Source organism: Cherax quadricarinatus, chromosome 39, assembly GCF_038502225.1.
Source record: "Cherax quadricarinatus isolate ZL_2023a chromosome 39, ASM3850222v1, whole genome shotgun sequence".
NCBI lineage: Eukaryota > Metazoa > Arthropoda > Malacostraca > Decapoda > Parastacidae > Cherax > Cherax quadricarinatus.
Genome location: NC_091330.1, coordinates 17,901,000 through 17,914,772, shown reverse-complemented (window position 1 = coordinate 17,914,772; position 13,773 = coordinate 17,901,000). Strand labels below are relative to the sequence as shown.

Sequence of the window (13,773 nt, the reverse complement as noted above, 5' to 3'; positions counted from 1 at the left end):
TCTCAAAATAGGGTCCAGAATTAACAAGACAGACATTCTTGGCACTAAAATAACATTTTCTCTGTTCATTAGTCACATCTCCAGGCCCCTCTTGTATTACTCTTGCTTTCCATTTTGAATTTTTATTCTCAAAAAAAAAAAAATAGAAGATTTACTGTTATGCAGACTACTGCATTATTGTAAAAATGGTATAAATAATATCAGTGCACTTGTGAAGGAATATTAGACTCACTAGTTGACGTGTATTGGATGTATGGCGTGATTTGTTTACTCTTGAACATCGGCAAAAATCAAACATTTCCGGTACTTTGAGCTCAATTTCAAGGTACTTTTCATTGTGAAACCAATCATCTCTATTTCTGTAATATGTCTTCCATTCTATCAAATGAAAAAAGAAAACTAGAATTCAACCATAAATACCATACGAAAACATACTGCAAAGTCGTTGTTTTAAACCAAAAACACGGTCGGAGTTTTTTCTTTTTCTCATTATGCACTGCGTGCTGCAAGATTTTTTCATACTGTGCACACTGACCATGCAGACCCATTCTCTCACATGTAGGCCTACCAGTTTTCTCCTGCTCGATTTGAAGGTGCTCGAATTTTGGCGTATAAGTATGGGACCGACCCTGGCCGTTAAGCTGTACATGTACGGGACCGACCCTGAAAGGGTTAACACCTCTTCTAATGCTACACTTTATATGTGCGCCCATACTTGTTTGTCTCTGTTGTTTTCATCCATTTGTATAGTATTTGGAAGCAGAGCTAGATAATTATTACACTATATTCATGGGAAACAAGTCAACTTGCAGGGGTCATGCAGCACCTGGGGATTGGCAGGTAATAAAGTTTAAGCTGATGAAGGGAAAGGTATCTCTCATTTTTTAGATCAAGAGCCTTTCATTATCAAGGTACAACCCCGTGAAGGAAATGTAGAATACTGTAGAAAAATCCAATTTAAATCATGGTGTTACTTTAAAATTGTAGAACAGTCATGATTAATGAGTCATATAAGTCAGTAAGGTTTGTATTATGCCAGTGAATGTATATATGCTAGAATTATTGCAGTTCTTAATGCTATGTTAACCTTCTCTCACTCTCTCTAGTTACCATCACATCCACTTTTAATCCCATTTCCAATTATTTTTAGCCACCTGAAAATCTTATCAGTAAACATATTAAACAAATTTGAGGAAACTGAATACAGGTACAGTATCCAACCCATGGACACCACTCAACAAAATTTTGTGCTTTACAGTAATTAATACAGTGGACCCCCGCATAACGATTACCTCCGAATGTGACCAATTATGTAAGTGCATTTGTACGTGTATGTTTGGGGGTCTGAAATGGACTAATCTACTTCACAATATTTCTTATGGGAACAAATTCGGTCAGTACTGGCACCTGAATATACTTCTGGAGTGAAAAAATATCATTAACCGGGGGTCCACTGTAAGTACGTACTTTCATGGCATCTGCTGTGGTGTACCAACATGTCAGTGGACCAGCCTCTTGGCATCTTTTTATTTTAATCTTTCTGGTTTCTTCTCTGCTTAATGTTTCACTTTCTCTTTTCTATATTATCAGACACACCTATGCATTTTCCTCTACATTGTATGATTGCCCGTTTGGCCATAGTGCCCTGTAAATTTGAAACTTATTTTCTTCCTTTTCCTTAAAGAGCTAAGTAACAGTCCCAGAAGATGCAGCTCAGCTCACCTCCCTCAAGAAGCAAAGCTTGTGAGCTGCAGCTCAACACCCCCAAATACAGCTAGTTGAGTACAAATTGGAACTTAGTCTTCTGAAACACATTTAGGCTTGTAGTCAGCCCAGAATCTTAACTCAATCATTCAAATAATTGATATTAAATAGGAAGCTTTACAATATGACCAAGCATAAGGGTTTTAGATTTCAGATAATTGAGACGAGGCTTCCTGAAAATATTGACTAAAAAACAAAAGTATTGGAAAAATATATAAATAAATATACACCTCAACATCCTGATGCATTTTTTTTTTGGTGGTGGGGGGGGCATAACTTGACATTACTTATAAAAGTTAGCTCTCTTATAAATCTCCTCCAAATAGTGCAATTTTTTGTAAATTCTATTGAAAAAGAGCATCCAAAATTGAATAGTGAGTACATACATTCTAGCGGCTTCAAATCATGCAGGAGAAAGCTGGTTAGTTAGTTTAATATCTTTATTATGCGCCCCATACCCATCCTGTGGGCGGTAGTCAAAAGATTACAAAGGTACATAATGGGTCCAGTGACTGGACCCCAAAGTTATGATAGCTGAACTAGTTACAAAGGTAATGAACTCCAGGTAGATCTGGTCACAATCATGTCAAGTTAGAGGTAATGAATCAGCCTCACTCCTATACATGGTTACAGTCATGAACAAATTACAAAGTAATGAACCACTGATACGTCCACACCTGGTCACAATTGTAATGACTTATAAATACAAATATTAAGTGGGTCATACACCCACACGAGCTCGTGCGCTCACACATACACACAGGAGGGTGCATGCACAGACATATGTGCATGAGCGTACAAATATATGCATACACACAAGCACGCACACCCACACACACACAGTAGGCCCACATGTGAGAGAATGGGTCTGTGTGGTCAGTGTGCACCATATAAAAAAAAAATCCTGCAGCACGCAGTGCATAACAAGAAAAAAAACTCCGACCGTTTTTTTTTTTAATTAAAATGCAGACTTTGTGGTCTATTTTCGTATAGTATTTATGGTTGTATTCTCATTTTCTTGGTCTCATTTGATAGTATGGAAAACATATTACAGAAATAGAGGTGATTTTGATTGGTTTTACTATGAAAAGAACCTTGAAATGGAGCTGAAACTAGGGGAAATGTTTGATTTTTGCCGATGTTCAAAAGTAAACAAATGATGTCATTTTATTATAAATGTCCAAGTAGCCATTCTAATGTGCAGTCATGAATGGGTTGACATTATTTATACGATTATTACAATATTGCAGTAGTCTGCCTAACAGTAAATCTTCTATTTTTTGTTTGAATAAATATTCAAAATAGAAAGTTAGTTAGTTTAATATGTTTATTATGCACCCCATACCCATCCTGTGGGCGGTAGTCAAAAGATTACAGAGGTACATAATTGGTCCAGGGACTGGACTCCAAAGTTTTGATAGCTGAGCAAGTTACAAAGGTAATGAACTAGATCTGGTCATAATCATGACCAAGTTACAAAGGTAATGAGCTCCAGGTAGAGCTGGTCACACTCATGAATAATTGCAAAGGTAATGAATCATAAACACATTAATCATGAGAATTTACAAAGGTAATGAGCTCCAGGTAGAGCTGGTCAAAATCATGACAAGTTTCAAAGGTAATGAATGATAAACACGTTATCACATGATTACAATCATAGACAAATTACAGAGTAATGAGCAGTTAACAAACATAGCAGGGAATTCATCCTTTGCCCCAACAACAGATGTTGCTAGGTGCCTGTCTCTCCTCGGTAGACAGCCATTGCAAACAGCAGCAAGTTGCCACGGGATCTGCTGCTTGCACGAGCACCATCGACCCTCCCCAAGAGGTCCAAGAAGCCAGTGACTCCGTTAGCAGCCCGATGGAGAGCTGCCCTAGGGACATGTCAGTGTCCTGGTGGACGCCAAGTTGATTGAAGATCCCAGGCCCTCGTGTGCACGGATGTTGAAGCTTGAGGAACTGAGTACACACTGCCTGTGGCACACCTGACAGCTGCCTCGCGGTCGAACTCCACGATGCTGTCCCTGTAGTGGAAGTTCCTGTGAGCCCGGCACTCCCTGCAGTGCCATCGTTGACATCGTGGGTTAGGGGAGAAGTACCCTCTACAGATGGGGTGGCGCTGGGAGTTGGGTGGGTGAGGCGGGGGAGACGGGCAGGGGTGAGGCATTATGAGAGGGTCACTGTTTACTACACATGCCCTCCCCCTCCCCCCCAGCGGAGAGGGGGGGAGGCGCTGACTGGTCCTGACTCGACAACACCAAATCCTCTGAAACTGCACAACACTTCAACTATTTACGCTGAAACGATGCACTGGGATGTCCGTTCGCTGCTCTGGTATCTTCTCAAAGCATTCACACTGAGTTCTGTTAAGTAGGGACCTGGTCAGCCTCTTTGACCAGGAGCTATCCTTGAAAATTCCGCAGCTAGCCCGCTACACAACCTGCCGTGTCGGCCATGTTGAGCCCTCCGCAAAATAGAAAGCAAGAGTAATATCAGAGGGGCCTGGAGACATGACTGATGAACAAAGAAAATGTTATTTTAGAGCCAGGAATGTCTGCATTGTTCATTCTGAACCCTATTTTGAAATTGTCATATTTTTTAATTTTCGTGAAATTGGTCAAATTGCAAATTTCTGACCACATTATTGGGCAGTTGAAATCAGTAAATGGGCAGTTTCTTGTACTCAGTCGATAGAAAAAAAATGGAGTTCTAAAGAAATAGCTATGAATTTGGTCGACTGGAACAATGGAATTAGCCGAAAATAGGGCTATAAGTGAGCGAAATCGCCGATTCATAAATGTCGCTGAGGTCGCTAACTTCACAAGAGTGTAATTCCGTCAGTTTTCCATCAAATTTCGTTCTTTTGGTGCCATTACAATCGGGAAAAGATTCTCTATCATTTCATAAGGAAAAAAAAAATAATTTTTTTTTACTGGAAATTTTGCGACATCAGGCTACACCTCAGGATTTGGGGTTGTGACAGTCAAGGGGTTAATATGTATTACAGCTCATGATATTATAGTATATAAAATGTGGTGCTGTTTTTTATAATTTGTTGAATGTGCTGTTACTCTTGTTTTACAGGTACTTTGCAATACGTGCTATTGACTCATCAAACAACACAGGACGCATCTCTAACATTGTATCTGCTTTCGTGCCAGACCCACCTACCATGCCCCCGCCCACCATACCTGTCAGTGAGCCACCCTCAAATGTACAGACAGTCATCATGTCAACCATTACATCTGCCAGCTCACACGACATAAAAATTCGTGGAAATTCAACATTGAGAGATCACTCCAAAAATGCCAACTATGACTGGAGAGTGTGGGTGGCTGTGGGTGTTGGGGTGAGTGGCATCATCCTAGCATTAGGCCTAGTGCTGGGGTGTGTATGTTGCTGTAGACAGAACCAAGACAGTGGAGAGAAAGACCCTGACCGCCCAGTATACAAAATCTATGTGAACAATGCATACATTCAGGAGGAGGATGGGGAGATCAAAGTAGTCAGTAATGGCAAGCTGGTGGATGACAAGGAGCCCAGTCAGGTGAGTTCAGTTCAGATGGTCACCCTTGCTTGGATCATACCTGATTGCTTCCCATTCCATGGACATTGTATAACCTTTATGGGTTAGGCACATGCCCATAAATAAATATAATAATAATAATCCGGGTGATAAGTAGTGCCATGCTGGTGAATATACAATGTTATAAATGTCACATGATGATATCTGTATCTTTTATATATCTAAACTTAGTACAACATATGTTTCTCAAAACATGGCTGGATAAAGTGTGATTAATTGATTATCTCCTTTTTCAAGTACTCCTTCCACTCTGCTTCTTCCTCCCTCCCTACTTCCTCCTCCTCTCTCTTTTCCTCCCTGCTTCCTTATCCCTCCCTCTCTCCTTCCATATCCCTGCCTCCCTCCCTGCTGCTTCCTCCTTTCCTCCTTGCTTCTTCCTCCTTTCCTCCCTGCTTCCTCCTCTCTCCCTCCCTTCTTCCTCCTCCTCCTGGATCTCCTCCCCTGATCATCCTTCTCTCCCTAATCATCCTCTTCCACCTAATCTTCATCCTTCCCCTGATCATCTTCTTTCTACTGATTTTCCTCCCAATCCTTCCCTTTACCCTGATCCTCCTCTTGATCCTACTCCTCTTCCTACTGATCCTTCTCCTCCAGAATGCCAGGTTTCATAGCTAGAAACTTCAAGTACAAGACACCAGATACGATTTTAACTATAATGCATTTAAACTGCATTTTGAATATGCTATCTATATAGTTTGGGTTTCCAAGTTACCTAAAAGATGAAAATAAACATAAGTTACAGAGTAGAGTTACCACCCCGGTACCATCACTCAGAAAGAAACCGTATTAAGAAAGACTTAAAATACTCGACTTTTTCTAAAAAAATTAAGACTACAAGATCTCATTCAAACCTTTAACCCTTTCAGGGTCCAGACCCCCAATCTGAAACTTGTCCACAGGGTCCAAGAGTTTTCAAAAAAAGTTTTTATTTTTTTCTTATACAATGGTAGAGAATCTTTTTCTGAAGGTAAAAAACAAAAAGTATGAAATTTGATGGAAAACTAATGAAATTACGCTAGCACAAATTTTGCTGCATCAGCAATATTTATGCATCTGTGATTTTGCCCACTTTGACTCCAATTTTAGGCCAATTACATTATTCCAGTCGACCAAATTCTTAGCTATTTCACTAGTATCACTTGTGTTTAATCGATTGAGCACAAGAAACTGCCCAGTCAACTATTTCAACTACCCAGTAAAGTGATCAGAAATTGGTAATTTGGCCAATTTCACACAAAGTTCAAATTATTCCAATTTCAAAACAGGGTCCAGAATAAACAATGCAGGTATTCCTGGCACTAAAATAATATTCCTCTATTTATTAGTTACATTTCCAGGCTTTACAGGTGAATTCCATTTTGATTTTTTATTCACATACAGAATTTTTATTCGCACCAAAAAATAAGACGATTTACTGTTATGCAGTATTATAAGCTGATGTGTATTGTACATGTGATGTGATTTGTTTACTCTTGAACATTGGCATAAATCAAACAGTTCCACTACTCTGAGCTCAGTTTGAAGCTATTTTCAGTACTAAAACCAATCAAAATCATCTTTATTTCTGTAATATAGCTTCCATTCTATCAATTGAGACCAAGAAACCATGAATACAACTGTAAAAACCATACGAAAATACACACAAAATCGCTGTTTTAACTGAAAAACACGGTTGCAGCTTTTTTTCTCATTATTCACTGCATGCTGCAGGATTTGTTCTATATGGTGCACACTTACCACATAGATGCATTCTATATCTAGGCCCAAATATACTGCTCACAGTATATCTGAGTGAGCTGAGCTCATGACGTAGTACTACAGTACTGACCTTGGCCTCAAATCCGTAGAATAACCCTCAAGGGATACTGAATGGCCTTGACACTCAAATAAAAGAACTATTTGAAGTGCTGAGTGAGTCCATAACTCAATGGAATGAAACTGAGAGGCAGAAGATGCAACACAAAGGTATGCTGAGGTTTTTGTTTTTGCTAATAGAATACCACTGATGTTGGAAGTGAGCTCATGGCTCAGTTGATAGTATCCTCAGCTCACAAACTGAGGGACCATTGATCACTCCCAGGTACATGTAGGATATTAGGCATGTTGTCTTACACCTCAAAATCCGAATCAAACTTTATTTCCACAAAAGGTGACATTACAATACCTTGGAAAGGCCCAAAGCATTTTGGGCAAGCTTAAACCTAATTTACATCTAGAAGGACTTTGGTATGTTAAATTAATTCTCCATGGGAAAGTGGAAAAGAATTCTTCCTCTCTAAGCCATGCGTGTCATAAGAGGCGACTAAAATACCAGGAGCAAGGGGCTAGTAACCCCTTCTCCTGTATATATTACTAAATTTAAAAAGAAAAACTTTAGTTTTCATTTAATTATGTAAATTATATGCCCATTTTCTAGTATCATATGGTGTATTTTTACCACGGTTGTCATGCCAGCAATGACCAGAGGGAGTGGATGGCAGGGAGAGAGCCCTCCACTTTTCTACCCGTGATTCATACACACAGATAATGCGTAATAAGCCTTAATCTAAATAGAAGTAATATGTACTGTATATAATTCATCTTAGCAGACAGCTTCAGTGTGGACTTTCCAAGCTCTCTGCTTTCTATCTTTCCCATGTACCACCTGTGAAGGGAGTAACTACAGGTGTCGAGCAAAGGAAATGATCTTGGAGTAAACAATATTTGTAATATGTTTTACACACATACATATAATGTCAGTAGAGTGTGAAAGGCTAAAACTTAGGAACCTGAATAAAGAATCTTTGAGTAAGCAGAATCGGTAAATACAAATAAGGTAAATACCAGTGTGGAGCCAAGGAAAGGACTGTACATAAAAAAAGCTGAAGGAGGTTCAGGTGTTTACCACCGGACAGGTAATAGTGCCTTCAGTTCACTTCTGAAAGATCCACGTTTGATCCCAGCATGAGTGAAAATTTTGGGCATGTTTCCTTACACTTGTTAATTCTGTTTACCTAGCAGTAAGTAGGTACTTGGGTATTAGCCAACTGTTGTGGGGGTCACATCCTTGGGAAAGAGGATCAAAGGACCCTAGTGGAAATAAGGTACACTGCTTAGCTTTATTGGGAGGAAAGATGGGGGGGTTATCCTGAGTTATTAACCCTCTTGGGATATACAGTGGTACCTTGGGATAAGAACAGCTCAAAACGCGAACAATTATGTAAGTGTATTTATGTAAGTGTTTTTGTAAGTGTATTTTTGGGGGTCTGAAACAGATTAATCTAATTTACATTATTCCTTATGGGAACAAATTCGCTCGGTATCAGCACTCGACCAGCCTTCTGGAACGAAATAAGTTCATATCCCGAGGTACCACTGTAATCTGAATAAAATCACCTTCTTTATCAACAAAGAAAGCCGAATGGAACTAAAAGAACTACACCTCACCTTTCTCCCTTTCCTTATATTCTTTCCTTTATCTCTCAACCACATAAACATGCATAAGACTTTTTGCACGTACCTTATTGTCATTTAAAGTAGTAGCTTCGATTCAGTTGCTCCAGTGATATGCTGTACTGTACAGGTTTTTAATAAAAAATTATTCCTCACTTCAAAACTTCAAATGTATAATATAAATAATAATAATAATAATAATAATATTTGTTTACACAGGTCCAAGAGTGGGTTAACTCCTTATCAAAGTTTGGATCATCTGACGTGTATGGGGGTGAGCCTGGAGAAGCCCCAGTTACTTCTACTGAGACCTCCTTGGTGGAGTGCCGACCCAGGGCCTCTGTTAAATATTCAAGTCCAGTGCGGTTTGGAGTCTTAACTAATGGGTCCATTATGCGGGAAGCATGTGCTTCTTCATCTTCAACATCCTCTTCTAAACCCTCTGATGATCAAGGAAAAGAAGATTTAAAATATCGGGACCTATCAGAAACTACCAGCAACTCTACAACAGATGGAACAACAAGTTCATCAGCATCAACGGCAATAGCAGAAGCGGTACCCCCACTTCCCCCTGTTATAGATAACTCAAGAGCCGGTCTCATTAACCCAAGTGAAAGTGACCTGCCATTACCATCTCGAGTATTGCAACAACCCCTAGGTATTCCAGGTCCTACTGTCATATCCATTCATTCAGGTCCTTCCCTCAACAATGGTTACAGCAGTGATGAAGAAGGAGGGTTCAGACCACGGACAATGTCAGGACCAGGGCCTCGTAGATATTTACCAACACACTTCTCGTCATTCCGTTACCTACCACCACCACCGGAATACCAGTCAGTGCTAAGAAACAGTGGTTCTGTTGACTACCCAACCTGTCATACCATCTCCAGAGCAACAGCCACACTTCCACATGGCACAGTTCGCAGTGTTAAGAAACGTCGTCATATATCCTTTGTATAGATAACAGCTTCCAATTAGAGCTGTAAAAATTTATTTTGTAAGACAAATTATATTGGAAGTGAGAAAGTGTTGTCAGTCTTAAGTGTTTGAAAACTGCTATACAGAACAGCCACCAGTGTCTAAACTTGCTTTGTGTTTGGTGAAGTGGTCTTGTGATACACAGCAGACATTCTTAAGTCATGCAGTACTAGCTCATACTTTCAGTATTATTCAATTTAAATTTAGGTTTTCACGTCCAATAGAAGTGTGTCATTTCCATTAAGGCATGCTGAAGTGGAATTCATATCCATTGGTGGTACGCATTTCCATTAAGGAGGACTGTGGCAGGCAGACAGAAGACTCGTCACTACATACTGGGCAACTCCACTGTTTTAGCAGTGCAGGGGAGGGTGTGAGGGAGGGTGAACATATGTAAAGAAACAGTCTTCCATGAGGGTCATTGTATCTTTACATATACTGTATGATTTTTGCTCAGTGCTCATTGCTCAAGTTTTCCTTCTTTTCATCACCCCATCTTGTCTCTGGATATTTATCATGGCATCCAAAGTGTAGGTGACACTGGTGAAGCAAGGAAGAAAATTAAGCATGAAGCTATGCCTATCTCGAAAAAAAAAGAAGTAGTTGAGATGCTGAAAGGTGGTGTATGCATCATGAAGACAACATGAAGATAAAGGCTTGTGCAATGAGTAACCCTTAACATGACTGAAAAAAAAAATGAGGAATAGGTCATCACTAAATGTGAGAATTGAAAAACAATAAAGTGTTACACTTGATGGCCTTAATATTAGGAAAAAATCCTTATCATCCTATAAGACAGTGTATGAGGAGGAAGGACAGCCTGAAAGTGAGTGGACATTTAGTTGGAGATGGTCTAACATGTTTAGAATGTGCAGTGAGCTGTATAAAAAACAGCTGGATAAAACAAACCAGCAGCATATGACAATACTGTACCTGAGCACTCCATTGCAAAGGTCAACTAATGAAGCGGCATCAACATCCCAGGATCCCCAACCTTCAACATCATGTTGCAAACCCCAACCATCAACCTCAGCCCAGCAGGACTGATGGTTGTTAGGATGTTAAGCATCACCAACCTGACTTTGAAAGTAATAAATACTGTACAACATTAATGTAACCATTTTTTAGTTACATGTATTCTTTCTTTTAATTGTCTGCACCTCACTAGAGAGCAAGTATTTCACAAAGTATGCTCATCAACAAAATAAGGTTGAAAAATATTTTAAGAATCATGATAGTAAATTTTTTTTCTGGAAGTCAGAGCAACGCACCTCTATTTTTCCCATATGTTTTTAAGCCTATAAATCTTCAAAATAATTCATAGCACAGATTTCAAGAATGTAACCCATGTGAATTACAAATGCTCACTGTATTTTAGCAATAATTCATGAAAAAAATTATGAATGGATTCAGGGAAACAGGTTAGCCAGACTTGAGTCTGGAGATGGGAAGTACAGCACCTGTAGTTTGGAGGGCTATTTAAACTGTTATGTCAGCATGTTTCTGGCAAAACAGTGATTGAATGGGTGACAGTAAAAGTGTTTTCTTCTTTGTCAGGGCACCCTACCTCGGTGGCAGACTGCCAGAATGTTAAAAAAAAATTGAATAACTGAAACTTCTAACTGTATATTGAAAAGGTAACAAAATATTCTTTGATCAATGTACACTGTCTTTTGGAATTCTTTTGGATCCCATTAATAGCAGTTGATGTGCTACTTCTGCCGCACATTATAAGGCATTGATGCACATTATGAACTAATAGACTACATGTCACGGTATATAAATATATGTATATATTGTAAATATTTTTTGACGTATATTACATGTATATTACAGTGTAAATCTCAAATATCTTGCCAAAGATTAAATAAATGCCAGTTATGATCAGGGGTGAAGATTGTTGGAGACAACATGAAGACGGAAATACAGTCTTCGGCAACAAATTTTGTCATGGACATAGAGAAGTGCTGAACATTGTAAAATTATGTACAGTATATATTTACTTGTATAATTATAATGTTATCCTGAAGGACAGTATTTTTATTTTTATTACTCACCTGAAAAAGCATGTTGCATATATGACCAGAGAAAGAGCACTTGACAACAAACAAACTGCATTTTCTCTATTAAAGATTACTCTCTTGATTAAAAAACCATGGTTGATAACACCATGGCAAAATAAAAACCTTAGAGACAACATTTCACACTTGAAAAATACATACTTGTTTTCAAGTGAAACAATGTCTCAATAAAAGTTTTTATTCTGCTAATGGTTTTTTTTTACCAGTTTGTTGGTTTGTAACTTCTCATTCTTATTCATTAGGTTTCAAAAGATTATGGAATAAATAAGTTCATTTACTTATTTCATAAATAATCCCTTACACTTCATAGAGTTAACAAATTTAGCAAGTGTCTCACCGAGGAAGTCATGATTTCACTGTAGCCTCCAAAAAAATTTCTTTTGAACATCCTGCATTGTACTATGATGATTCATGAATCAAGAAGTGAAATGGCATTATGGTGGTTGTTATTAGTTGGTTAATGGGGTTTTAAATCAATCAACTAAATGTGGGTCATTAAGGCTACATGTAACCTGTTCACCACCAGTCAGGAATGTACTGTACTTTAATACCCAAAATAGGATTACACCTCATAACGTATATGTCCTGTGAAGGTGCTGTCCTCTGCTGCCAGTGTAAGACAAAAGTAGAAGTACTTTGGTTAATTCTGCCCCATTATGTAATATTTATTCAGAAAAATATTGCAAGATTTTTATATATTAAGTTGACAAAATGTTTAGTGAATATAATATACTGTAGTATATGCAGTATATAAAAATGGGAAATATGCCATGAATTTATGGTGAAATGAGTTGAACAGCAATGACATATGGCATCCCTTACTTTACTTATTAGGGTCTGCTGTGGAGTTGTCTTTACTTGTGGTCTTTTGAAGGAAGACTTGACAGGTCCCATTTGTCTCTTATAAATCTCAAATTTGTGGATAATACCATAAATAATGTAAGATATGTATACAGTACTATAACATATAGATAAATGATATAATGTCTATTGCATATATCTTATACAATGCAATACAAGTTGAACCTCACTAGTCCAGCAGTCACTGGTCTGGCAACCTTGATGGTTTGGGACAGTGATTTCAATCTTGCAGTCACTATATTTGGGAGTTGCTTCAAACTGATTTAGAAGTTCTTTTGGTTGGTTTGGTTAGTATTGAGAGATGAAATGTTTATAAGCATAGCTCTAATTTGTATGAAGTCAGGGGATCCTTAACTGGTTCACGTAGTGAATTCCAGATCATAGGGCTCTTTTTATGCATTTCATTTTTTGCATAGTGTGAGACTGACATGAGGGATGTCAAAGAGTGCCTTATGCCTTGTATTGTGACAGTGCATTCTATTGTAGCTATCAAGGAGAAGTTTAAGTGGAGGGTTTATATTGGAGTATAATATTCTGTAGAAATAGTAGGCACAATAATACGAGTGTGTCTCATACATTTAGTAGGTTCAGGCTTTTGAAAAGTGGTGGGGGTGTGCTGTCTGGCACAGGAGTTGATAATCATCCATACAGCAGCTTTTTGTTGAGTTATTAAAGCTTTAAGGTAGTTGGCTTTGGTTGATCCCCAGGCACAAATACCATAGGTGAGGTAGGGATAAATTAAAGAGTGGTATAGGGTAAGGAGTATCATTTGTTTATTTTTTATATTCAGTAGCTCCTTTATTTTTAGCTTTGAAATAATTATCTTAGTCCATATATTCATACTTGTTAGTGGTTAACAGTAAATGTTTTTTATTTTTTGAAAATTGCAACAGTTTATTTCTCTACATGCCTCTTATGAATGGAAATATCAGTCCTGATATCCCACCGAAGCAGGCTAAAACTCTACTCTAGTCAGGCTAAAACTCTACTCTAGTCAGGCTAAAACTCTACTCAGTGCCAGCAAGAACATTACAGTTTTCAACTCTAATGTCAGATCATTGATTAAAC

General features: G+C 38.4%; 1 protein-coding gene across 1 annotated transcript in view; it reads left to right on the top strand.

Moving 5' to 3' along the window:
- The window catches only part of LOC128696433 (uncharacterized), a 319,925-nt gene extending 308,125 nt beyond the window's left edge, over positions 1–11,800 (top strand). The window contains exons 15-16 of the mRNA XM_070092242.1: positions 4,852–5,314; positions 9,005–11,800. Coding sequence (XP_069948343.1) covers positions 4,852–5,314; positions 9,005–9,745 — 1,204 coding nt within the window. The 3' untranslated portion in view covers positions 9,746–11,800. The remainder of the gene's footprint in view (positions 1–4,851; positions 5,315–9,004) is intronic.
- Positions 11,801–13,773: the final 1,973 nt, after the last annotated feature.